Raw genomic sequence first — 25,545 nt, forward strand, 5'->3', positions numbered from 1 at the left:
TTTTCATTTTGTTAGTTTTAACGTATATCAGTTTCTAAAGCCAGTAAACCACAAAAATAAATGGATCTGATACTAATAAAATGATAATATCACGGGGAAGTTGTTATGGGGGCCATTGTAATTGTTTTTGTCCCTAACGAGGGACTGTTTCCTTTTTCATTTTAAAAATGTTTCTTTTAATAAAATAATGATTTTTTGAATAAGATATATAATAAAATCATGATTTATCATAATAAAATCATGATTTTATTGTATAATATATGATGAAATTATAATTTTAGTATATATATTTTTATTACCCTAGACATAATAATGAAATCATTGTTGTTTTTCTAAATTCAAGTAAACATAATCATGATTTTATTGTTGATAAATCTATCATGAAATCACAATTGCATTGAACAATAAATAAAAAAAAAATTACCTCAGACACACACTAGTTGGAAAGGAGAGGGAGAAGGATGGGAAGGAGGAGGTTTGGGAAGGGGAGGAATTGAAAAGGAAAGGATTGGGAGGGGGAAGAGAGAGGGCACATATGGGGGCAGAAAAGGAGAATGGGAGCCACAAGGTGGGAGTGGGGGGCGGAGGAAGAGGGACAAAATAATTTATTCAAATGACCAATACTAACACTCATTAGAGTCCAATTTCTAAGTAGGGTTTCACTCAAAAGAACCCAAAAAACTATACCTATTTTCTTCATTAGAGTCCAATTAAAGAGACTATAGCACAACGTGTCAAATCAGAATGGGGAGCATTGCCCTTTTCACATGGATACTACAAGCTAAACAACAAAACTAGCTCACTCTTTTTGACTTCGTCAACTACGTACTACACCTAGAAAGACACTTCAAATTGTTTTCCTTGACTTGTTAAAATCAAACTACTGGAGAAAAGCAGCAAAAGATAAATTCAAGTTGCTTCAATTCAGATTCTAATTAATGTATGTGACTCTGTAGGTCTGTACGTAAGATATGATGTTGAACAATTAAGTTCATTCATGACGTCGGGAGATTGTTTAAAAAAGTAATCACTGAAGATTAATAAATACATGCTTTATTTTTATAAAATTAAATTAATATGAAAAAATTTATGAAATTTTTTTAATATTTTTTAAATTTTATTAGGATCACAAATATATTTTATTTTTTTAGAATGAAGGTTGTGGCAAAGAGGCTAAAGACAGCCCCCTCTGCCCACTAAAATAGAATTAAAAATTAAGATATTATTAAGAGAAAACAAAATTGGTTAAATTAATTTTTTTTCTCTAATTTATGTTTAAAATTTAATCTGATCATTTAGTTTAATTATCTAATTTTTAAAAATAATTCAATTTGATTGTATTGTCTAAATTAGGTTATTAATGATATTATTATATCACATTTTGTGATGATTTAAAATTGCCATCAAGTGATTTTAAATCACCATAAAATACATACTTTCTAACACTATCTGTCTAATTTAGATGAAGTCAATTTGAATCAATTTAAAAAAATTAAAGAATTAAATTAAATTCCAAAAATAATATTGGATCAAATCAAACTTAAATAATAAATTAGAAGAAAATTAACCAACAAAATAAATCATTGTATTTTTAAATATAACAATTAGGATATGAATTAAGAATAAGAAACATAAAATTTATAATTTCTTAGAAAAATGATCTTTTAAAAAAGAAAGCATAGGGGACTCTAAGAATTTCATGATCGAGTCAATGAAATTTTTTTCTTTGGTTTTAATTTATACTGTAACAATTTTCATATCAAATTTATAAAAATTGGCCAAGAAGATAATTAAACTCTAGAATGTTTGAATGAGTTTTTGCTCATGTGTCAACTAGAAACCTCCCGAGGCTCAAATTGATAATTAACCAAACTTTTTTTTTTTTACATAATTCTTGGTTAATTATAAATCTATTATACTCATACCCCTCTCGATTGTACATGAAATAGTATATCAACTATCAAAAGAAGACTCATGCATGGTTATTCACTCCAACACTTTCTCCTTTCTAATTTAGAATACGTTTAAAATTATAAGATCTTTTTTAATTTAAAATAAAACTATATATAATGCCTTTTAATTTACAAGAAAAAAAACAAATAAATTTTATGGACATACAATCCAATATAATATATGGATCCACAACCACTATATATATATATATATAGGTTATATGTTGCTTACTTTCTGTCTCAAAGATTCTCTAGAAGCCTTTTCTTCTTCGATCTCTTTGATCTAATTCATTGCAAGAGAGGAAAATATGAAGCAGGATTCGTTTCAGGTATATGGATTCTCAATTTTTGCATCTAAAGAATTTTCTTGTTATTTCAATAATTCTCTTTCTTTTTCATCATACCACCTTTTATATCTGCTATATATTTGCTTCTTTAATTGTACAGTATTAGTGTGGTCTTTATTTTGCTTTAACTTGAAGGTAGGAAAGGATTATGTCTCTTTTTCAGCAGTGTTAATTGAACCCTTTTTTTTTTTATCTTGCATTCATATAATTGGTTAAAAAATCAGCAGCTGATCATGTATATAAGTTTGAGTACCACTTGTACTCCATATTAATCTATCCCTTTAGCTTACCTACAAAAATCTCTCTTTTCTCAACCTCTTTCTACCCAAAAATGGGGGTGTTCTCGAACTCCTGTGACAGCAGTGTGATTGGTAGATCCACTACCAACCCAGCCTACCAACACACGCTCAAGCTTGTTTTCACTTGTTTGGGGCCATATGTGTTCAGATCTACTTCTTCAAATTAGGGTTGAAGTTAAAGATTTGTTGAAATCAATGATTTGGTAGTAACTCATTAAGTGAACACTAATTAGAGTTTAACTTAATCGTTGATTTCACAGCTACAAGAGCTTATGAGTGGCACTAAGATTCACATATTGAAATCAATTAAGTTAGTCTAATTATTTAATTTTAAAAGCTTTACCAATTAATATTGAGTAGTTTTTCTTTCAATGATTTTCTCTCAAATCCCCTTTAATCAATATCAATCAACAGTAATAATTATTTGTATTCTTTAATTAATTAATTAATTTAAGATTTGAATTTTAATCTTAAATATAAAATAAATTATATTAAAAATATCATTTTATATATGCGCTCAGAAAGACTAATAACTATTTTTAATATATAATGAAAGGTCAGAGAAAAAAATCTCCTTTTATCATGTCTTTTAAGCGTGAGGTGAAGTCCCACATCGGGTAGAAGTGGAAAGGTTGAGCACCATATAAGTAAGGAGAAGACCTATAAATTTGAATTTTAAGATTTTGGATTAGAGTGTAATTTTAGACTTCTTATCCGTATACCTGTTGTTCTACTGCTCAGAACTTTATTAATTGATCTTTGGAGAACAATTCTTGTAGGCACCAAATTGCCGAGATTTCCGACATGTATCTTCAACCGCCAAGCTCAAACGCCAAGGTATAGATATATAATATATTTTTTTCCAATATGAAATGCGATTCATTCAGATTTACAACTTGAATATTTTCACTCATCACTTTTAATAGTTTTGGTATAAGGCATTCTCCAACATTCAAATTTGCATTACTAAAAGAGATGTCATTTAATGCACTTCATGACTTTAGTTAGTTTTTAAGAGATGGCATTCTCTTGTAATATAGTTTTATAACATACTCGTATATGTCACAAAGGCTATAGTGGACAAGCTTCATAAGTGACTCATATCGAACAAATTTTATTAACTGTTGGATACATCTATTTTAAAATTAGAATTTTTTAAATTAAAAAATATGATTAAAGATAAATTTAGACGTTTGAGCCCGTTTAGTTACTTTCAATACTTTTTTATAAAAGCCTATGCTTAAGAGAAAAAAAATTAAACCCTAATCCTCAAAATATTTTTTTATAAAAAGTGTTGAAAGTAATTAAAAAGAATTAGATTTCATCTTTAATCATTTTTTAATTTAAAAAATAATAATCAAGGAATAATTTTAAAAAATAATTAATGAGAAGATGACATATAATTTGATTGATTAAAAAATTAATAATATCAAAATCTCTAAAATTTTCAGGAATATCATAATCTCTCTCATATTATATATATATATATAATTATTAGGTTAGATTATTTTATATAAATCATATATGTAAAATTTCATATTAATTTTAAAATATTTTATATTTCATCATATAGATTAAAACTAATCATTGTATAAATATTTTAAAATATAAATAATTTAATTACCTTGTTGATATTTAATTTTGATAAAATTTAACATAAATAATCTTCATAATATTTAAATATAATTTAACGGTTAAATTAATAAAATCGTATTTTATATCAAGTTAATAACTATCAAAGTTACATGATATAATCTGATCTCATTATATATATATATATATATATATATATATATATATATATATATATATATAACCTTAATTTGTTCTTCAGCTCACAAACTATGTGATTCAGCTTCTCTATTCATTGATAGTTGCATAACTCTCGTTGCTTGCACCCTATATTGCGATGTTTTAAAACCCATGTCAAGGTAGATAATACGCTTTTTTTTTTCTTTTAAATATGAATGAGACCCGTTCATATTTACAACTTGAATATATATTTTCACTCTTCACTTTTAATGGTTTTGGTAGAAGCTGTCATTCTCCTGCTTCATTCAAATTTGTCGTAGCTAGCTAGTACGAGATTTGTTGTCAACTCACTTTGGTTTTTAAGAGATTTTCCTTGATCAACTTTGTTGGAGTATAATTGAGATATCATATAATTGTGGAGAAAATATATTTAAAGATGTAAAAATTATGATTAAAATGTAAAATCAAATTTATTTATGTGATAATTCTTATATGATCCATTAATTAGTGTACATCTTTTTTGGTATTTAATACCCTCAAATTTCCCAACACCTTCAAACTCAGTAACTCACAAACATTGCGTTTCATTCATCTTCTTTATTAATTGATTGGTCTTTGCATGCTGAACGTTAACTCTCCTTGGAAGACGCACCAAATTGGAAAGCTTCCCGGCCACTCGTCAATAGCATTTCTCCTATGTCAGTGGTGCGCTTCATTATCAGAGCTCTATCATTTGTCTGTGAGGTGCTACTTTTGCTGCTTGCAGTCGCAACTCGTCTTGTCAAGATCATCGGTGTTGCTCTAACAGCTTATGGAGGATCAGGTAAGAAGAAAGTCAACAGCAGCAAGCAGGGAAGAGATCATCTGAGCCATAAAGAAGGCACTACCAACATACACAACATGCACAAAGGGGATCAAAGCTTACCCAACACCTCTGCTGTTACAACCAACACTTCTGACGACCAAATTCTTCGTTCTGCTGGAACTGAAAAGCACTCTAGTAGCGTTAACAATGGTACTGAGGATGCCTTTATAAACTCAGGAGGCGGACATCAATACTTCAAGGAGGCGGAGTTCAACACTGGTGTGCAAGTTGCCAAGGGGAGACACGCTCCTTGCAGTGGTAACAATGGGACTAAAAGTTCTTTTCGCAACTCTGGTTCGGGAAAACAGGATTTCGGAAATGCTAAGTTTAACACTGGTGCTAATTACAACTAATTTATATAAGACCTTCCTCTTGGAGGGGCTGGGCTTCCAAAACATACATAATAATCATAGGTATGGGGAATAAAAAACACTAGTGCTCATTTGTGACTCATGCGTAAGATGTGTGTATGTATGTTGTTATATGCTAATAATTATATATGATACTGGAGCTAGAGCTCTGTGTACTGTAACTGTAATGGCGATGTAATCCATTTCAATTATATATGCTTTTATAATTATATGATTACTCTTGCAGTATTTTTTTTACTTTCTATTTTGCTTAAAAGGAAAGAAATACCTTACATTCCTTAATTTTCCTGCTTGGGAGGGTTATCCCATAAAATCATACCGCAATTAAGGACAGGTTACAAACACTTGGAGGAGACTGAAAACCAAGTCACTCTGTGGACAAATGGGTTGGTTAGGAATTGGGAATCAAGCTCTAAATGTGCCACTCTGAACAAGCACCAACAACCCAAAAGCAAGTGCAACCCACCCAAACATTGAGTTAAATACAATTTTTTTTAAAAAATAACTGTTAGTTGTTACTTAAAGAGAATAGTAGTCATAAAAGAGATTAATTTCTACTAACGTCAAACAAAATTGTGTTTCTAATAGAAGAAAAATATTCTCTCTAATCTCTAATGATCACAAACATACATAAAAACTAAAAATAATTAGGATAAAAAAATATTCTCTTTAATCTCTAATCATTACAAACTTATTTAGAAACTGAAAAAATATTTAAGGAAATAAATTTTTTTTTTTCTCTTCTTTCAAGAGATTAAAGTGCATCGAAAAATAATATTATTATAAAGAAAGGTACACATTATTGATTTATTTATTATTGATAATAATCATAGATTTCAAGATTTGGTTAGTTTTCTATAATTCATAATCTAGAAAATTCTTAAATTTTTTTTACCGTCAATACTTTTTATTATTTCATTTGGTTTGGTGTATTCCTTATCTCTAGTATGTAACGAAGAGGTATGAGATGAATAAGAAAATATTTTTGTTCTCTCTTTCTTTCTTTAGGAGGTCCTTAGTGTGCCAATTCTAGGATTATCCTTTGTTGTGTTCATAACATGGGTACCCCCACACTCTTGCAGTTTACTAAAACTTGGTTTAAATTCAAAGCGTGGCATGGCTAGATTATATATATGAATATATATATATATATATAACATTATTATTATATTTGATTAGTTATATATTATTTTTTGTAACATAAAATACTATCTTTTCATCAATAAAAATTCTGTTTTATTGGCTTAAAATAGAAGCTCATAATCATAAATATAGAGGAAAGGATAATCAGTATGTTTATTATATTTGGGGTTGAAGTGAAAGAACGTAGATGGCACGGTGCATAATTTTACGAAATAACAAAAATCTCACTATCCTTGGCAGATAACAATTTATTCAGTCAAATTTTTACGTTCATGCATATCAAATATCAAAATTAGCTATTGATAAATCATGATTTCTGCAATTTTAATGATGAGAACAAAAAACTCTTCGAAGTAAAGACTTTGTCCGACAATTTGCAAAAATATGACTATTTGAAAGGATAAAAGTGAGATAATGTGCACTTTCTTTCATAAACAACTTTTACATGAATCCCAACAAATATGGTTATGTTATGTCTTAAGTCATAAAACTCATTAAGATACTCAAATATTTTAATTTATGCAAACAAAATATTAAATTTAACAACAATGTTTTAATGTTTATAGACGAAAGCATATGACAGATTCCATCTGTCTCTCTATAAATGATACCTGGTATTTATGAATTATTGAGTTGATACAGTCAGATATATATCAGACCTTTTCAGTTTGTTAGTTTTAACGTATATTAATTTCGTGTGATTGGTGTCATTAGTTTTTAGAAGTAACTGTTAAATCATTTTGGATTAATCTAAAACTTACTGATATGACCTATACGATAAGAACATTTAATCTAACAGGAAGAATTGAAATAAAATTATTTAATAGTGCGAGCAAGTATAACTTTGAATTTGGGATTGCAAACTCTGATGAAGTTAGTAAAACTTGGTTTTATTAATAAATAAAAAAGTAGAATTTCCATAGAAGTTAACTCCTGCAGGGACAGAGGTATATTATGCTTAATACTATTAAAGTGCTGACATCCTTGCAAAGATGGGAGCTTCACTATTTAATTGTAACAATTGCAATATTATGCTAAAAAATGACTTTCCCCGAATCTATCATTTGGAAATAAAGGGTGTTTCGAGGAAATCCAGCTCCTTTCTCTGACAAATTGTAGCTACAGGTTATGAAATGGCACAACGTTGCAAACACTGAATTTTGGTTTTTTCATTTTTATCCTCATTGGTAGTGGCCAACAGTGTAAGACATGCTTTATTTTTATAAAATTAAATTAATATAAATACATGCTTTATTTTTCATTTTCATTTTTCATTTTAATAAATACATGCTTTATTTTTATAAAATTAAATTAATATAAAAAAATTTATGATTTTTTTTTAATATTTTTTAAATTTTATAAGGATCTCAAATATATTTATTTTTTTAAAATGAAGGTTGTCGCAAAGAGGCTAAAGACAGCCCCCTCTGCCCACTAAAATAGAATTAAAAATTAAGATGTTATTAAGAGAAAACAAAATTGGTTAAATTAATTTTTTTTCTCTAATTTATGTTTAAAAATTAATCTGATCATTTAGTTTTGTTGTTTAATTTAATTATCTAATTTTTAAAAATAATTCAATTTGATCATAATGTCTAAATTAGGTTATTAATGATATTATTATATTGTATTTTGTGATAATTTAAAATTGTCATCAAGGGATTTTAAATAACCACAAAATACACACTTTTTAACATTGTCTCCCTAATTTAGATGAAGTCAATTTGAATCAATTTAAAAAAATTAAAGAATTAAATTAAATTTCAAAAATATTATTGGATCAAATCAAACTTAAATAATAAATTAGAAGAAAATTAAACAACAAAATAAATCTTTGTATTTTTAAATATAACAATTAGGATATGAATTCAGAATAAGAAACATAAAATCTATAATTTCTTAGAAAAAATGATATTTTAAAAAAGAAAGCATAGGGGACTCTAAGAATTTCATGAGTCAATGAAATTTTTTTCTTTGGTTTTAATTTATACTGTAACAATTTTCATATCAATTTTATAAAAATTGGCCAAGAAGATAATTAAACTCTAGAATGTTTGAATGAGTTTTTGCTCAATTAGAAACCTCCCGAGGCTCAAATTGATAATTAACCAAACTTTTTTTTACATAATTCTTGATTAATTATAAATCTATTATACTCATACCCCTCTCGATTGTACATGAAATAGTATATCAACTATCAAAAGAAGACTCATGCATGGTTATTCACTCCAACACTTTCTCCTTTCTAATTTAGAATTACTCGTTTAAAATTATAAGATCTTTTTTAATTTAAAATAAAACTATATATAATGCCTTTTAATTTACAAGAAAAAAAACAAATAAATTTTATGGACATACAATCCAATATAATATATGGATCCACAACCTCTCTCTCTCTCTCTCTCTCTCTCTCTCTATATATATATATATATATAGGTTATATGTTGCTTACTTTCAGTCTCAAAGATTCACTACTACAATAAGCCTCTTCTAAGTCGGTCAAATTGACTCTTTTAAGTCAATTTTTATGAGCATGTTGTAAAAGAGGATCACTTTTACAACTTACAACGATGGATTTTAAACTGTCTTAGATTAGTACCTATACTAAGATGGTTATTTCATAACCGTCTTAGAAGTTAACATTATCCAAGGAGATTTTCGGACACAACCCGCCTTAGCAAACCCTCGCTTCTACATCGATTATGTAGAAGACCAACTTAGATTGTTGCAAAACTAAGACAGTTTTTAGCGTAACCGACTTAAATTTATCATATCATTTTTGTGTTTCTACATCGGTTACGCGAATGACCGACTTAGATTTTTGAAAAACTAAGATGGTTTTTAACATAACCATCTTAGATGTTCTACATCGATTAATGAATAATCGACTTAGTAGATTTTTTCTTTGTTTTTTTGTGTTTCTACATTGGTTATTGAAGTAAACGACTTTGATTTACCATCTTTTCTAAGACGATTATTTAATAACTGTCTTAGATTGGTTTTTTTTCGTTCTTTTATTATATTTTTGTGTGTCATTGTATGGGTTTCTTTTTTCCTGCATAATTGTATCTTTTAATAAAAAAATGTGAACTCCATAATTTTCATATAAATGAAAAGAGGAAAAAAAGTGAGAAACTGACAATTGATTGCATAATAATTACGTGAGTTTACAAGAAAATTGTGCCAGTTTATTTTGGCAAATACAGCAGGTTTCAGGTGTAACACCCTCTACCCCTCACATATATATTAATAAAGGAATAAAAATTCAAATATTAATTAAAAGTATTTTTAAAACATTTTTAAATACAAGCCTTTCAAATGCGTAAAAGGCTCACATTCACTTTCTTCTACATCATATTCAAACTTGTCCAAATAAATAATAAAGTCATCTCGGCTCAAAGAAGGTCATGTAAGTTTCATACAATTAATATAGAACCTATATCCTAATGCCACATCCTATCAAAGCGTGATGTTCCCATGTCCTCTAGCATGAGGTTCTTCATAGTCATCCACCTATTCATCTACTCCCCCGAACACAAAGTTCAAGATCATCACAGGATCCAAACACAAACAGCAAACCGGGAGTGAGTTATCACATTTCTAACTACCAGAGAGAAACAACACAACATATAGTAGCCAAATACGATTTACTTAGCATATCTCACATTATTTCATCACTTTGTCATTCATCAATCACACTTTTCATCCATCAATCACACCTTTCAATCATCAATCACAATACACAGGAATCACACACTCCGATCAAGACATAATAACACATCAATTTCATAATAAACAATTAGCAAGCGTATGCAACAGTTATGCTAAGACTCAAGCCTATATACAATGTGGTACCATGTCAGTGAAAAACCTCGTCGGGCGCCTAGGAGTACATGATAAGACAAACCACACAATAGTAAGTCAAGTCACTCTCACTAGGTAATATCATAGGGAGACCAGTCAGGGTCACAGTGTTTTGCGAGAATGCTCCAACCATATGGGATCAACATAGGCTTAAAGGAGCACTCAAACCGTGTGACCCCCAAAGCCTACACTCCGAAGAGTCCGTCAGGGCCTCTCCCTCCTGATTTAGGTCCAACCCAGAAAACATTTTAGCACACAAACTCTATCTATGAACTGTACAAAATACACAACTCCTCAATTGTTCTCAAAATAATTTTAACTCGTTGCCCTTAAAGGGACTTAACATTAACTCGTCGCCCAAAAAAGGACTTAGCATCAACTCGTCGCCCAAAAAGGGACTTAGCATTAACTCGTCGCCCTAAAAGGGACTTAACATTAACTCGTCGCCCTTAAAGGGACTTATGGTCGTGTGATTGTACAATTCATAGTTCACAACTCAATGCACATATATATATATCTCAATCATATACATACTCAATTTATCGCATACACTTAATCTCAATCACAATGATATAATCTCAATTTAACATGTTATCACACCTCATGAATCATATACATTTTACTTATGAACTATGCAATACATACATTTACTCAATTGTTTTCAAAATTATTTTAACTCGTCGGGTTCCCACAGTGGATTCCATCACAATACTCGTCGTCCTTAAAGGGTCTTACAATTGTGTGATTGCACAGTTCATAATTCACAACTCAATACATATATCTCATCTCAATACACATGTATTTCATTATCCGTCACATGTTCAATTTATCACATACGCACAGTTTGAATCATCATTTCATAACCTAAAAATAACAATTTATACAAAAGATTTTATCACAACATGAGGTGTAAAACCTCTGAAATAGTTTCTCATAATTGTATCAAAATCATGGATTAAACACAAAGACATCAAGAGCACTCAAGTTTATCAATCAATTCTCATCAGGACATCAATTGGTACATAGAACATAATAATTTTGTATTTATAATCATAAAGGAAAAATTATAATTCAATAAACATCCCAAAATAAACCCAAATTTAGTTCTCTAAGGATCCCTACACATGTTCGTTCTAATCCCCAATTGCGATAAACTCATCCCTTACCTCTGAGCGGACTCACGTGTCTTCAGCCAGCGATAATAACATCTCTAGCGGTCCCCTGAGAGATTCCTTCCGTTATTCATCCAACTGGTCCGATAGAATCCCCAAACGTCAAAGAGATGGAGAAGAGATTGAAACCTCTACTTGCACTGTCTTCATGCGATTCCTTTTTCTCCCTCCACAAATGTTATCTCGAAAATACCAACGGTGAAAATGTGAGAAATAGAATTTCAAACACCATATCCAAATTTAATAAAAATCCAACGGTCAACGAAATCGGGATCTTAGTTTTACCGAGACAGTTCTGGGTTTTTGCGGAAAATTAAAATGCTACAATGCGAAGGGCTTTCCTCTAAGCTCAGATATGATTATGAAATTCCCAACGGTGAGATCGTTCGAAATTGGGTTGCAAACGTGGTACTTAAATTTCACAACGATCCAACGGTGAACGAATCTGAGATCTTCTTTTTTCTGAGACAGGTTTGGTGGGCTGCGGAAAAAAGAGAGAAGAAGGGAAAAACGAAAATGAGGCCAAAAAGAGGCACCTGACTTAACATAACTATTTATACCTAGTGTACTCAGCCTATTATTTGTTCTATATTTATTTATTTATTTATTTTATGAAAACAAACTCTATTTTATTTTCTATCAAACAAATAAATGAAATATCCTTTTTATTTTCTCTCAAATCATTATTTTAATTAATAATTATATCTCCTTATTTATTTATTTATAAAATCTCATCATTTCTCTAAAACTCTATTTATTTATAAATAACAATCCTTTTTAATCTAGATTACAAAAATTGGGATGTTACATCAGGTACGAAGCAAAGTGCAAATTATATAAATATACAAAACAAAAGTGAAGTCATTTCATCAATGGGGGTAAAAATGAATCATATAATGCTCAAAAGGTCAAACCCTTTGACAACATTGAAGCTTGATTTTTAACTACTTGTCATTGCTCCTCTTCATGCTTTTCTCAATATCTTGTATCTTTCTTTCCATGAATTGAATATCTTGGAATGATATGCAAAGGGAGGAAGGCTTAGAAGTTATGTTACAGTATACAAACAGATCAATGAAATAGGTATAAGTTTTATATTTATATTAAAGAATAAATTCATTAAGATAAAAAGAAGAAATTATAACAAAATGGAGGATGAGAGATCCTCCATTTATCCTCCTTAATGCTAAAAAAGGTCAAACAAAGAACAAAACTATTTAGCAAAGCTGCCCAATTGCTCCATATTTGTTTAGGAAACACCCCTTAAAAGAGCACATGCTTTGCAAACTATCAATAAAAATCATATTTCATCAAACAAAATAAAACAATTATTGGTTCATAAGCCACTTTTTTACAACAAATTAAAGTTGCTGATTATGGATACCTTCAGCCGCAATTCTTTAGTAATGACCTCTAAATCCCTGATTGGGTCAACAATATCATCAACATGAATAATGTTTGGCTCCTCAAATGCACCTAAACAAGCAGCAAGGGTCTAGGTTAATAACTCCCAAATTGACATCACAATGTCATAATTAAATTCAAAATGCAGCACTGACAAAAAAAGTGTGCAAACAATATTAGGCATCTACCTGCAAATCTTCCATCACAGTGGGGTAAGCATCCTTGAGGTCAATAACAGCAAGGCCCTCGGGATACTTTCGTACCAGTTGAAGAAGCTCTGTTTTGTCCTTAATACCATACTTTGACTGTAGACCAAAAGCAAACAACAAATGAATAAGAATAAGTTATTTTGTAAAGGAACATCTGAGTAAAATGTTCAGATATATGCATATGAATAAAAGTAACCTTGTAAGATAATCGTTGCCCATCATAGTTGACTTTTGGGTTTTTCCTTAGATTCTAAAAGACATCTTTGTTAGCCTTCATGTCGACATAACATGCCTCATTTATCTGCTCCGGTGTAAAAGCTTGTCGTGTCTGTCAGTAAACATGTGCACCAAATGAATATGGTTTAAACAAATCAACTACTGATGGTGGATTTTCTTAGGTTAGTCGACTACAGTAAATGATACTACAACTACAGCTATAGCTCCTTCAAAGTATGCCATGCCCTAAACCTCAAAATGAGGCAGTCCCCCTAAACTAGTGCGTGTGTGGGTGTGCAATTTCAAGTTTTAATTTCTCCATGTCATGCATATAAATCACTAGTGTCATATGTGAAGGGAGTCTAGTGCCATATAATCCTGAGAATAAAACTATGAACCGAATGAAACAAAGAGCAATATACCTCTAGAAGAAGATCAATAACACGCTTCATCTGAGCACCCACAAGGGCCTTGCAAATGCTATTAATATGCTGAAGCCTCTCGGTGTCGTTGGAAAACTTAACCGTAGGGGCAACGTTTCTTCCATTTGCTGAGGCATGTGTGGCGGATTCTGAGGTTGCCACAGCGACCTTGGTAGTTGCAATGGTCGAAAGTGTCGCCTAGAACTTCTGTTGCTGCTTCTTGAACTTGTCTAGCCTCTCCTGCAACGCCATCTGAAAAAAACAAAAAAATGCACACGGTGATTACTACTTTACTCCGTTTGAAATTGGAGTTGTGTGGGTGCAAAACAATGAATGATAGAGAGCGCGGGAGTTGGGAATTGGGCAAAACCCTAATTACGTAGGTAGCAAAGAAGCGTAATAAGATTTTGGAGGATAAGTGAGTATTGAGTTATGTTATGAATGAGCAAGTCTTGCAAATTGAAAAGAAGTAGCAATGATATGCAGAAAAAAAAAAAAAAAAGAGAAGCTAACCGCGAATGGAAGCAACCAGCAAGGACTTTGTCGTTACTGAGTGGTGTCACAAGAAGTTGACTATTGAAAAAAGTTAGACCTGATATCGTTATAATGCATTGGTTACAACAATAAAACCAACCACAGGGTAGAAATTGTTCTAACTTCAGAATGCAGCATAAAACCAACCAAGCAAGCAAGACAAAGAAGGCAAAACTAGATTAATAGAATAGGTAAAGATATAATAAAACCTGATAACCAATATCCATTTTCCCCATTTTTGGTTGCATGCGTTCTCTTTGCTTTTGCTTCAGCTTTTTACTGTCTTTTTTCTCAATAGCAACTTTTTATTGTCTTCAACTTTAGCATGGCAACAACAACAGCTCCCCCAGTAGGTCGAGCAGGCCCTTCAGTATAAACCTGAGAAAGGAAACATTTTACACAAGCTTTAAATTAATCCACCATCATTAAGACATAATGTAGGACTTTGAATTAGGAATTTGCTGTCTTTATTACATATAAGAGAGTGCTAAGCATGTTTACTATTGCTGAATATAATCGAAATGCAATGTGAATGTTTAGGAAATTATGTTATTGCATTGTTAGTGCAGACAACAAGTTTATAGCGTCCATCCCATGAATTGCTCTCCACCCAATTGACACAATTAAAAAGATCAACAATTCCTCCATAACATGCATTCCCAGCTATGAAGAGCATCACTAGGATCAATCATATTGTTCTTCAATGTCGTTACAACATCACCTATCATAAAAGTAATATTATATTCAAGTACAATTACAAACATCCTTAACATATTTTAAATTGATAGGAGTAAAAAAAATCAAACAGGTATAAAAAATTATGTTGCTCTAATGAAATTGTGTGAAATACAGAAAGTAAAAACACGAAGTCCAATTTCCTCAAGAACTCCCCAAGCATAACTTTAAACATTTTAAAATTAGCATTTTAGTCCTCTAATTTAAAGATTGTTTTCAATTTCGTCGTTAACTTTTTTCAGTTCAATTTAATCTCCTAATTTGTTTTTCATATTGATACCATGTCCATCCCCTATAATAGTGTTAGATCTCATTGTTAGTTCAGCATAACCTCACAAAACACAAGGATTTTGGTAGAAAACCAAATTGGTTCATCTTGCCCAATTTGATTCTCCATATGTAGCTCATAAAATCTTCACTTTCTTTGATAAGGTAGCATCCTATTTCTATTAACAAAATATTACAGACAAAGGAATATAACAAGGTGAATTAATATTTCAAAAGCTAGCTACTCCAAGTCTCCAACATAAAAGCCTATTACTAACTCCTTCAGTTTTATCACTTATTCAAACATATGAGCCAGAAACACTACAGCTGAAAGTCAACAATTCAAAAAAGAACACAAATAGGAAAATAAAATAAAACAAAAATAATAAATTGAAGCACCAAGTAAGCACACCTTCTGCGTTGCCAGAAACCTTGAACACTAAGTCAAGCACCACAAACATCGAAAGAATAAGAAAGAAAGATATGAAAGATGAAACCACTCGCTGCATGTTGGTCATCCTCTTCAATCATGCACATGCACATGAATATCCCTGTTGAAGCTCATAACTCATAAGCAAATTAATTAACCTCATTGACCAAAATAAATTCATAGACGTAGCAGTCAACTTAGAGTCATGCATACCTATCACAACTTAGAAACACAAATAATTAATTAGCCTATGATTGTCCCTCCCATGATGGAATTTGCACAGAAAAATATTGTATTAGAAAGCAAAGATAGACGGGTGTGATTGAGAAAATTACATGATAAAGCCAACCCTCCAATTATTAACATTATAAATATCCTATAAGACAATAAAACATTACTTGATAACTTTATATGAAGATGGTCACTTTAGTTGTGTGCTCTATTTAACACACCCAAATTACTCAAGAAATTTCAGTCCAAGATAAAATACGTGGAACTAAGGTTGAATCACTAAGTAAATAGGCATTTAAACTACAATCATGAGATGAAGAAGTCAGTCTAATTTGACAAGGAAAATTATATATATATATATATATATCCAAAATCCACGTGGTTAGACATTGAAAGTATACCTCGAAGACAATATCTATTTCTTCAATGTCTTTTTCTTCTAAACTTCCTAAGCCAATCAAACCTTAACCAGATGTCTTTCACTCTTATATAATCTCTTCTGCATTTGAGCGTTTGCCTGACCTAAACTCCGTAACAAGATGACATGTGTGAAGATAAAATATTTTTAATTCAACATGCAAAAGTAAAAATTACCAAACGAAGCTGATGAGCTTTTTTATTTCTCCGCACTATGGCAAATGCTACTGTGCATGCTAGAATAGCCATGCCACTAACAATTACTATAAGAATCAATTCCAGCTGGTTGGTTGAATGCGCTTCTGTCCAAGGGCGGTTCTGGTACTTCCTCCTTCATTATCTTCTCTTATTCTCTAACATAGAGTGACAATGAGTATATAGAGTGAGTGCGTGTGAGAAATTTTATTGTTCCAACAAACTGGTATCAGAGCTGAGGTTCAAGATCCCTGGATACCAAAATTGAGATGGCTTCCTCGAATGGAAATTTTCCAGCATCTATGCCAATTCTCATAGGCAACAATTATGATGATTAGTGTGCTCAGATGAAGGTAATCTTTCGATTTCAAGATGTGATAGAAGTGATACAAAAAGAGGTTCAAGAACCTGAAAAGAACCCAACTGATGTACAAAAGGTGGCTCGCTGTGATTTGATGAAAAGAGATGCAAAGGCATTGTTCATTATTCATCAGTGTGTAGATGCGATAATTTCCAAAAAAATCAGATATGTTGATACTGCAAATAAGGCATGGGATACTCTAGAGAAAAAGACATTGAAGTTGAAGCTGCAAACCTTGAGAAGTTAGTATGAACTTCTACAAATGAGTGATCAAGAAAGCATTGGTGAGTTCTTTTCTCGAATCTTGGCAATTACAAATCAAATGAATGCTTATGGTTACAAACAATCAGACTTGGGGATCATTGACAAGGTATTAAGAACCTTGATACCAAGATTCGATCATATAGTGGTGGCAATTAAGCAAGGCCAGGATCTTGAAGAAATAAAGATTGAAGAACTGCACGGAATACTTGAAGCTCAAGAGATTAAGCTCAATGAAAGAAACTTACAAAGATCAGTTGAGCAACCTATGCAAGCCCAAACAACCAAATGGAACAATTATGATGTTGGCAAGAATAAGAAGGGAAAGGGAAAGTGGAAGAACAATAAGTGGAAGGGGTCAGGTGAGGACTCCAGCAGTTCTGGAAATCATAACCAGAATAAAGAAACTAACAAGAAAAGTGGAGGGAATCACAAAGTGGGAAAGAAGAAATTCAACTAGAAAGAGATTTAGTGTTATAACTATCAGAAATTGGGACATTTTGCAGATGAATGCAGAAATAAAAGGGTTCCAAGAAATGCACATGAGGCTCAATTAGCATAAGATGAGGATTCTGACTTTGATAAAGTGTTACTAATGGGAACTACAAACTCAAAAGAAGACAGTGCTAATTTGTGGTATCTTGACACAGGCTGTTCCAATCACATGACTGGACATAGAGAGTGGTTTGTAAGCATTGATGATAAGGTGAAGAGCAAGATCAAGTTTGCAGGTAACAATTTTGTAACTGTAGAAGGCATTAGAAAGGTGATGATTCAGAGGAAGGATGGATAACACTCATTTATCAATGATGTGCTATATGTTCCCAATATGAAGAATAATTTGCTGAGTTTGGGACAGTTGCTAGAAAAAGGCTACTCAATGCAGATGAAAGACAACCAACTAAAGATGTTTGAGGGCAATAGGAGGTTGATTCTAAAGACCCCTTTGTCAAGAAACAGAACATTCAAGATTGGAATTCATATTGCAGAATTTCAATGCTTGGCTGCTTCTATAAGTGATGAAAGTTGGATGTGACATCACAGGTTTGGTCATCTAAATTTCAAGAGTTTAAGTGAATTGAAAAGTAAGAAAATGGTTCATGGTCTCCCTCAAATTAAGATACCAAAACATTTGTGTGTTGAGTGTTGTGTGTCAAAGCAACCAAGGAATTCTTTCAAGTCAAAAATTCCAATCAGATCCAAAAGAAAGCTTGAAGTGATCTATTATGATGTGTGTGGTCCTTTTGAAGTGAAATCTCTAAGAGGTAACAGTTACTTTGTGTCATTCATTGATGAATTTACTAGAAAAATGTGGATCTATCTCATTAAGCAGAAAAGTGAAGTGTTTAACATCTTTAAGAAGTTTAAGTTGTTGAGTGAAAAGCAGAGTAATGAGGTAATCAAAGTTCTTAGAACAGAAGGAGGTGGTGAGTATAATTCACATGAATTTCAAGTATTTTGTGATGAAAAAGGAATAATTCATGAAGTGACATCTGCCTAGACACCTCAACATAATGGTGTTGATGAGAGAAGAAACAGAACCATTCTGAACATGGCCAGGAGCATGATGAAAGGGAAGGGAATGCCTCATTACTTATGGGGAGAGGCAACTTCTACTGTTGTGTATATTTTAAACAGATGTTCCACTAAGAGATTGCAGGGATACACACCTGAAAAAGCATGGTCAGAAAAGAAGCCTAGTGTGAGTCATTTCAGAATATTTGGTTCACTGTGTTTTAAGCATGTGCCTGAGCAGATTAGAAAGAAACTTGATTGCAAGGTTGAACCAATGATACTCATTGGATATCATCTAATCGGTGCCTACAAGTTGTATGATCCTAGAAGGAAGAAGGTTGTGATTAGCATATATGTCTTGATAGATGAAACCAAGGGCTGAAATTGGGAAAAAAATGCTGCTGACAATGGTGAAAGAAAGGTGATTGTGAACCTTGAAGACAAACAAAGTGAAGATGATGTACCATCAGGTGGGGAGCAACTCAGAAGGTCACAAAGAGGAAGACAAGTACCACAAATACTCAGAGAGTATGAATTGTATCCTGATACAACAATCACTGCAGAAGGGGATTTTGTGCACTTTGCTCTACTTGCTGAATCATAACCAATAAGTCATGATGAAGCCTCACAAAATTCACATTGGAGAGAAGCTATGGAAGAAGAATTGAGATCAATTGAGAAGAACCAAACTTGGGAGTTAGTCCACTTACCTCAAGGAAAAAGATCAATTGATATGAAGTGGGTCTATAAGACTAAAGTAAAATCTAATGGAGATGTATCCAAGTATAAGGCAAGATTAGTAGCAAGGGGATTTCTGCATAAACATGGCTTGGACTACAATGAGATTTTCGCTCCAGTTGCAAGACTTGAAACTGTTAGGCTCATTGTGGCAGCTATTAGCAATAGAAACCGGTCTCTATATCAACTTGATGTGAAGTCAACATTTTTGAATGAGTCACTTGAAGAAGAAGTATGCATAACTCAACCACCTAGTTATGTAATGGTAGGTTAAGAGGATAAAGTTTACAAGTTGAATAAGGCACTATATGGCCTTAAGCAAGCTCCTAGAGCTTGGAATATGAGAATTGGTAGCTTCCTAGTCCAGCAGAATTTCACCAAGTGCACTAGTGAGCATGGAGTTTATGTCAGAAACACAGATTCTGGTGATTTTTCGATAATATGTCTTTATGTAGATGATTTGCTAGTGACTAGCAATAGTAAAGAAGATATGAGAGTGCTCAAAGGAAGAATAATGGAAGAATTTGAGATGTCTGATCTTGGTGAACTATCATACTTCTTGGGTATTGAATTTGTTTCTACTAGTAAAGGGATTTTCATGCATCAAAAGAAGTATGTAGAAGACATTTTGAAGAGGTTCAATATGATGGAGTGCAATTTTGTGATCATACCAACTGAAACTAGAATCAAGCAGCAAATAGATGGGGATGAGAAAGAAGTTGATCCTACCTTGTAAAAGCAAATTGTAGGCTCATTGAGGTACCTATGTAACACCAGACCAGACATTGCCTATTGTGTTGGGTTGATAAGCAGGTTTATGGAGAAACCAAAGATACCTCACTTCCTGGCAGCAAAGAGGATTCTGAGGTATGTGAAAGGAACATTGGATCTTGACATTTTATATTCTTATAGTTAGAAGAATATAGAAGGAGAAGTGTTTGATTATAATGATTCAGATTGGTGTGGTGATAAGGATGATAAGAAAAACATTGCTGGGTATGTTTTCAAATTTGGAACAACACCAATCTCTTGGTGCTCAAAGATGCAGAGTGTAATTGCTTTGTCAACATGTGAAGTAGAATATATTGTTGTTGTTATGGAAGCTTGTCAAGCTCTATGGCTGGAAGCTTTAGTGGAAGAACTGAACTTGAGAGATTGCAGTCCTATGAGGCTGTTGATTGATAACAAATTAGCAATTGATTTAGTCAAGCATCCTGTGGCACATAGCAGGAGTAAACATATTGAAACCAAGTTTCATTTATTGCGTGATCAAGTGAGTAAATAGAAGCTTGAATTGGAGTTTTGTAGGTTTGAAAATCAAGTTGTAGACATACTAACTAAGCCATTGAAGTCTATCAAGTTCAAGGAATTGAGAGACAAGTTAGGAGAGACATCCTTGACAAATCTCTTGGTGTGGTGATAAGGATGACAAGAAAAACATTGCTGGGTATTTTTTCACATTTGGAACAACACCAATCTCTTGGTGCTCAGAGAAGCAGAGTGTAGTTGCTTTGTCAACATGTGAAGCAGAATATATTGTTGTTGCTATGGAAGCTTGTCAAGCTCTATGGCTGGAAGCTTTAGTGGAAGAATTGAACTTGAGAGATTGCAGTCCTACGAGGTTGTTGATTGATAGCAAATTAGCAATTGATTTAGCCAAGCATCCTGTGGCACATAGCAGAAGTAAACATATTGAAACCAAGTTTCATTTATTGCGTGATCAAGTGAGTAAATAGAAGCTTGAATTGGAGTTTTGTAGGTTTGAAGATCAAGTTGCAGACATATTAACTAAGCCATTGAAGTCTATCAAGTTCAAGGAATTGAGAGACAAGTTAGGAGAGACATCCTTGACAAATTTAAATTAGGGAGGAATGTTGATGTATGTTGTAATTCAATTAGTTAGTGATTCATTTTGAAGTTAGTTTGACAGTTATGAAGTTTTTATAGCTACATGTGCAATGTGTATAAAAATAATAGTGATCATCAATGAGAAGTATTAAAGTGCAGAAGTTTTTTTTCAAAATTCTAAGTCCTCTCGATTTTCTCTCAATCAATTCCTTCATCATCTTCTCTTATTCTTTAACATAGAGTGACAATGAGTGCATAAAATGAGTGTGTGTGAGAACTTTATTGTTTCAACATAAATGTCACAACAATCATGTTTAAAGATAAATGGTTTTTTTTACTCTTGAACATGATGCGGTGTCACTATTGCTAAATAGCGACCATGGCAAAATGGCATGGCGGAATTTTTGCCAACCATCACAAATTTAGTTTGCTGAAAAATCCATTGTTGTAACACCGTTACTTCGAGGTCTAGTATGATTTATACTGCAGTTCCGGAGATAATTTTATCATATCTTATTTCCTTAATTTTCTAGAATAAAATATGATGATACATGATTAGATCATTGCAATACGTTTATAATATGATCAGAGGTCGAAGAAGCAGAGTGAGTAATTTTACCTTTTCGCCATGTTTATTTCACCCAAACCATGTTTGTATTGGAGAATAATTTATTTATTAAAATTGAATTCAAAAAACTATACATAAAAATGACTTGTTTGGATATAAAATGGTTTTAGTTTTATTTTTTCTAAAAAATTAATTATCAATTTGATCTTTAAATTATTTTAAGTCATTCTGTTTGATTCCTATTTTTTTAAATCAATTTAATTTGATTCTCAAATTATTTTAAATGATTTAATTTGATCTTTAAATTCTAAAAAATTTAAAAATTAAATTGATTCATTTTATTGAACTTTTTAAAGATTTGAAGACTAAATTAATCTATTTTTAGAACTTAAAGAACAAATGAATTATTTAAAATAATTTGGAGATCAAATTGATAATTAAATCTTGTTTGAAAATAAAACTAAAATCATTTATATCCAAACAAGTAATTTTTATGTATAGTTTTAAATTTTACTTTAAATATATAAGTTCTTCTCTCAAAATTATTCATTCAGATACAGCATAAGCTCTGAACTAAAACTTGATTGAATTTTTTTTATTGTTGATTAAATTTTTTTAGGTAAACTCAAATCTGTAAATCGTTAAATTATTTAGAAATTTTTAAATGGATTCCGATAGTTTAAAATTTTATAATTAAGTCCTTAAACTTAATATAGTTTTTAATTAGGTCTTGTCATATTTTTATTAGATTTTTTTAAAATGCCTAATTAAATATTTTTAAATTGTTTAGAAGAGTACTGAATAGTTAAACTAGTAACCTGATTTGTAAATAATTTGAAAACTTTCAACTTACTTAATTTTTTTAAAATATTTTTAATTTTTATTGAATTGAATTGATATATGAATGTTCCTATTTTGAAATATACATTATCCTATCTCAAAAGAAAATTAAAAGATTAATTATGGACAGAAAAATGATTAAAAATACAATTTGCAGGTATTTTTAATAAATAAATATATATATCTTATCCTCATATAATTTCTTTTATTTTTTCTCTATCTCTTTATATTTTTTTATATCGCATTTTACATTTTTTATTCTTCTCCATTTGTTTCCTCTCCATCCCAATTTATTCTAAAAAAACTAGGGAGGACGTTTAGGCTATATCCGCAACAGTAGTATTGATCAGAGAAAATAAGAAATAGAATGGTGCGTGTTAAACACATGTTATTAGTAGAATCTTGAATAGGAATCAAGTGCTTATATCATTAATAAAAAATAAGTAAGAAAGCATAACGATGTGTAGTTATGGGCATACTTTGTTTAAATTTATTTGTTGATTTTTATTTTATTTTAATATAATAAGTAACTTTTTATTTTTTTAATGTGTTTATCTAAATTACTGTTTCTTAAACAATAGTTTTTTATTTGTTTTAAGAAATAAAAAATAAATTATATCTGGTTATTAAAAACTTGGTTTTTAAAAAGTGTTTATTTTTTAAAAAAAGTGATTCTATTTGTAAGACTTATTTAATAAAATTTGTAGAGTTGTTAGATCGAAAAAGTAAGGATCTTATATTAAGAAAGTAGATAAAGTGATGTGTTATGTTGGCTAATGGGATCCATTAATTAATAAAAACAATATAAGATTTTTTAAAATATTTTATTTGTTAGTATTAATTTTTATTAATTAAGCAAACAAGACTAAGTATGTTGGCCAAAAAAGTCTAAAATCTCTGCAAAAAGTTTAACAATATAACTCATTTTAAATTAAAAAAAATTCTTAAAATTTGTTTTAATGTGTGTTTGGTTTCACATGTGTTGGTTTAAGATTGAAAAAGATTTTAAAATTGATGAGAATCTAAAATTGATTTTGAGTAGTTTTATGTTAGATTAAAATTTATATTAAATTTTACTCCTAATTTAATTTTATAATAAAAATATCTAAATATAAATTATCACTTCACAAAATCAATTTTAAGAGTTTATTCAAACACACGCCTAATCTCGCTTGAGTGAACTTCGCTTTCAATTTTTCTTCTTCAAGGAAATCAGCTCATTAGTTGACTGTCAAGAGTCTGCCACACCTAACACGCTGTGTGTGCGCTATTAGTATTTAGGGATTTGGATTCTCTATTTATCCAGTAAAAAATATTTTGATGATCACTAATTTATAGGTGTTGTAAATTGAATTTATCAAAATGATTTATGAATCGTCATATCTTTATCAAATGATTTTTATCATCCAACTGTATGAATGTGTATTTTCTCTGAACATCGGAAATCCGGAACTAGTATTTAGTAGTGTAAACTGTAAAAGTTGAGATAAAAAAAAAAAAAAAAAAAGTAGTCTGAAAGTGATCTGAGATCGGATATTACGGAATGCGATATTCAAGTTATTTATTGTGCAAATGTACCCATATATTGATGGTTGATAATAAATGTTTATGTTTAATGCTTATGTGACTCAATCCACTGACAAGCAATAACCTTATATTTCTCATAAATAGTTTACCACTTAAAAAAAAAAGTACACGCACAACTTTAAAGTCAAATTAAAAAAAAAAAAGAGCTGTTTTCCTGATTGTTTCGTACTCCGAACCAACACTCACACATGGTGTGGTTTCTCTTGGATCCATATCCATAGCAAGGAAGGAAAATCAAAAGCCAAATCCCAGTTTCCTTTTCTTTAGATCAAACAATCAATTAAGCTTAAGCAACATGGCAAATGGAAGCAATGACAAGGGTAGCAGCACAACCAACAACAACTCCTCTATTATACCCAACCCTTCTTCTGCTTCTGCTTCTTCTTCTTCTTTTGTCCCTAATAATCCCCGCCCCACTGCAAATCACACTGTCCAATTATTCTCCGGAACTGTAGAGTCCTTTAACAACTACGAAAATGGGTCACAAGATTTCAGCCATGCAACGATCAAGAGCTCTAGAATTGGGAATTCCTTCAACAACCTCGGATCGGGATTGCAAACTTTCAGGGGCGCTGAGATTCGCTGTGTTGACAAATCTAGAAGCAAACGGGTTGCGTTTAGTTTACCACCTTGCTGGAAACCAGACCGTGTGGCCCACTCTGGAACCGTTAACTCCTTCAACAACAACGGAAGCGGATCTCAGACTTTCGACGGTTTCAAGTTTAACTGATGTACGAGGTACTCCTGTTGTGTGTGTGTTCATATGTGTCTCTGCTTTCAATTTTACTTTTTTCCTCTTTTTTTGCTGGTGCCGGTATTTACTATTTAGACTTATGGGTCTGTATCTTCATATCCATTTATTTAGGCTGTAACTTGGATCCATCTTTTGAAGCTATTCTCAGTATTATTATCCATTGATGATGCCCTTTTAGCTGTGAGAATGTGCAATAATTAATAAAGCATATGAGATCCAGTATTTCCAACCTGAATCTCTCTTCTCCA

The 25,545-nt window shown here is 31.3% G+C and overlaps 2 protein-coding genes and 1 pseudogene across 2 annotated transcripts; 2 read left to right on the top strand and 1 right to left on the bottom strand.

Annotated features, from left to right (window-relative positions):
* The first annotated feature begins 2,173 nt into the window (after nucleotides 1-2,173).
* LOC114412658 lies at nucleotides 2,174-5,797 on the top strand. Its single transcript, XM_028376630.1, has 3 exons — nucleotides 2,174-2,281; nucleotides 3,378-3,435; nucleotides 4,997-5,797. Exons 1-3 carry the CDS (start codon nucleotides 2,261-2,263, stop codon nucleotides 5,566-5,568), a joined length of 651 nt encoding a protein of 216 aa, XP_028232431.1. The 5' UTR covers nucleotides 2,174-2,260; the 3' UTR covers nucleotides 5,569-5,797.
* Nucleotides 5,798-13,028: 7,231 nt separating this feature from the next.
* LOC114411334 lies at nucleotides 13,029-14,268 on the bottom strand (annotated as a pseudogene).
* A 10,366-nt stretch (nucleotides 14,269-24,634) lies between these two features.
* Nucleotides 24,635-25,545, top strand: LOC114412660. The gene has a single exon (XM_028376632.1). The coding sequence runs from the start codon at nucleotides 24,839-24,841 to the stop codon at nucleotides 25,271-25,273; it is 435 nt and encodes a 144-aa protein (XP_028232433.1). The 5' UTR covers nucleotides 24,635-24,838; the 3' UTR covers nucleotides 25,274-25,545.

This window comes from Glycine soja, chromosome 5 (genome assembly GCF_004193775.1).
Source record: "Glycine soja cultivar W05 chromosome 5, ASM419377v2, whole genome shotgun sequence".
Taxonomy (NCBI): domain Eukaryota; kingdom Viridiplantae; phylum Streptophyta; class Magnoliopsida; order Fabales; family Fabaceae; genus Glycine; species Glycine soja.

Excerpts from the sequence above, each read along its gene's own strand:
- LOC114412660 (XM_028376632.1), top strand. The coding sequence starts at position 24,839 with ATGGCAAATGGAAGCAATGACAAGGGTAGCAGCACAACCAACAACAAC.
- LOC114412658 (XM_028376630.1), top strand. The coding sequence starts at position 2,261 with ATGAAGCAGGATTCGTTTCAG. Across the intron at positions 2,282-3,377 it reads TGAAGCAGGATTCGTTTCAG|GCACCAAATTGCCGAGATTT; the intron begins GTATATGGATTC and ends CAATTCTTGTAG. Across the intron at positions 3,436-4,996 it reads CGCCAAGCTCAAACGCCAAG|ACGCACCAAATTGGAAAGCT; the intron begins GTATAGATATAT and ends TCTCCTTGGAAG.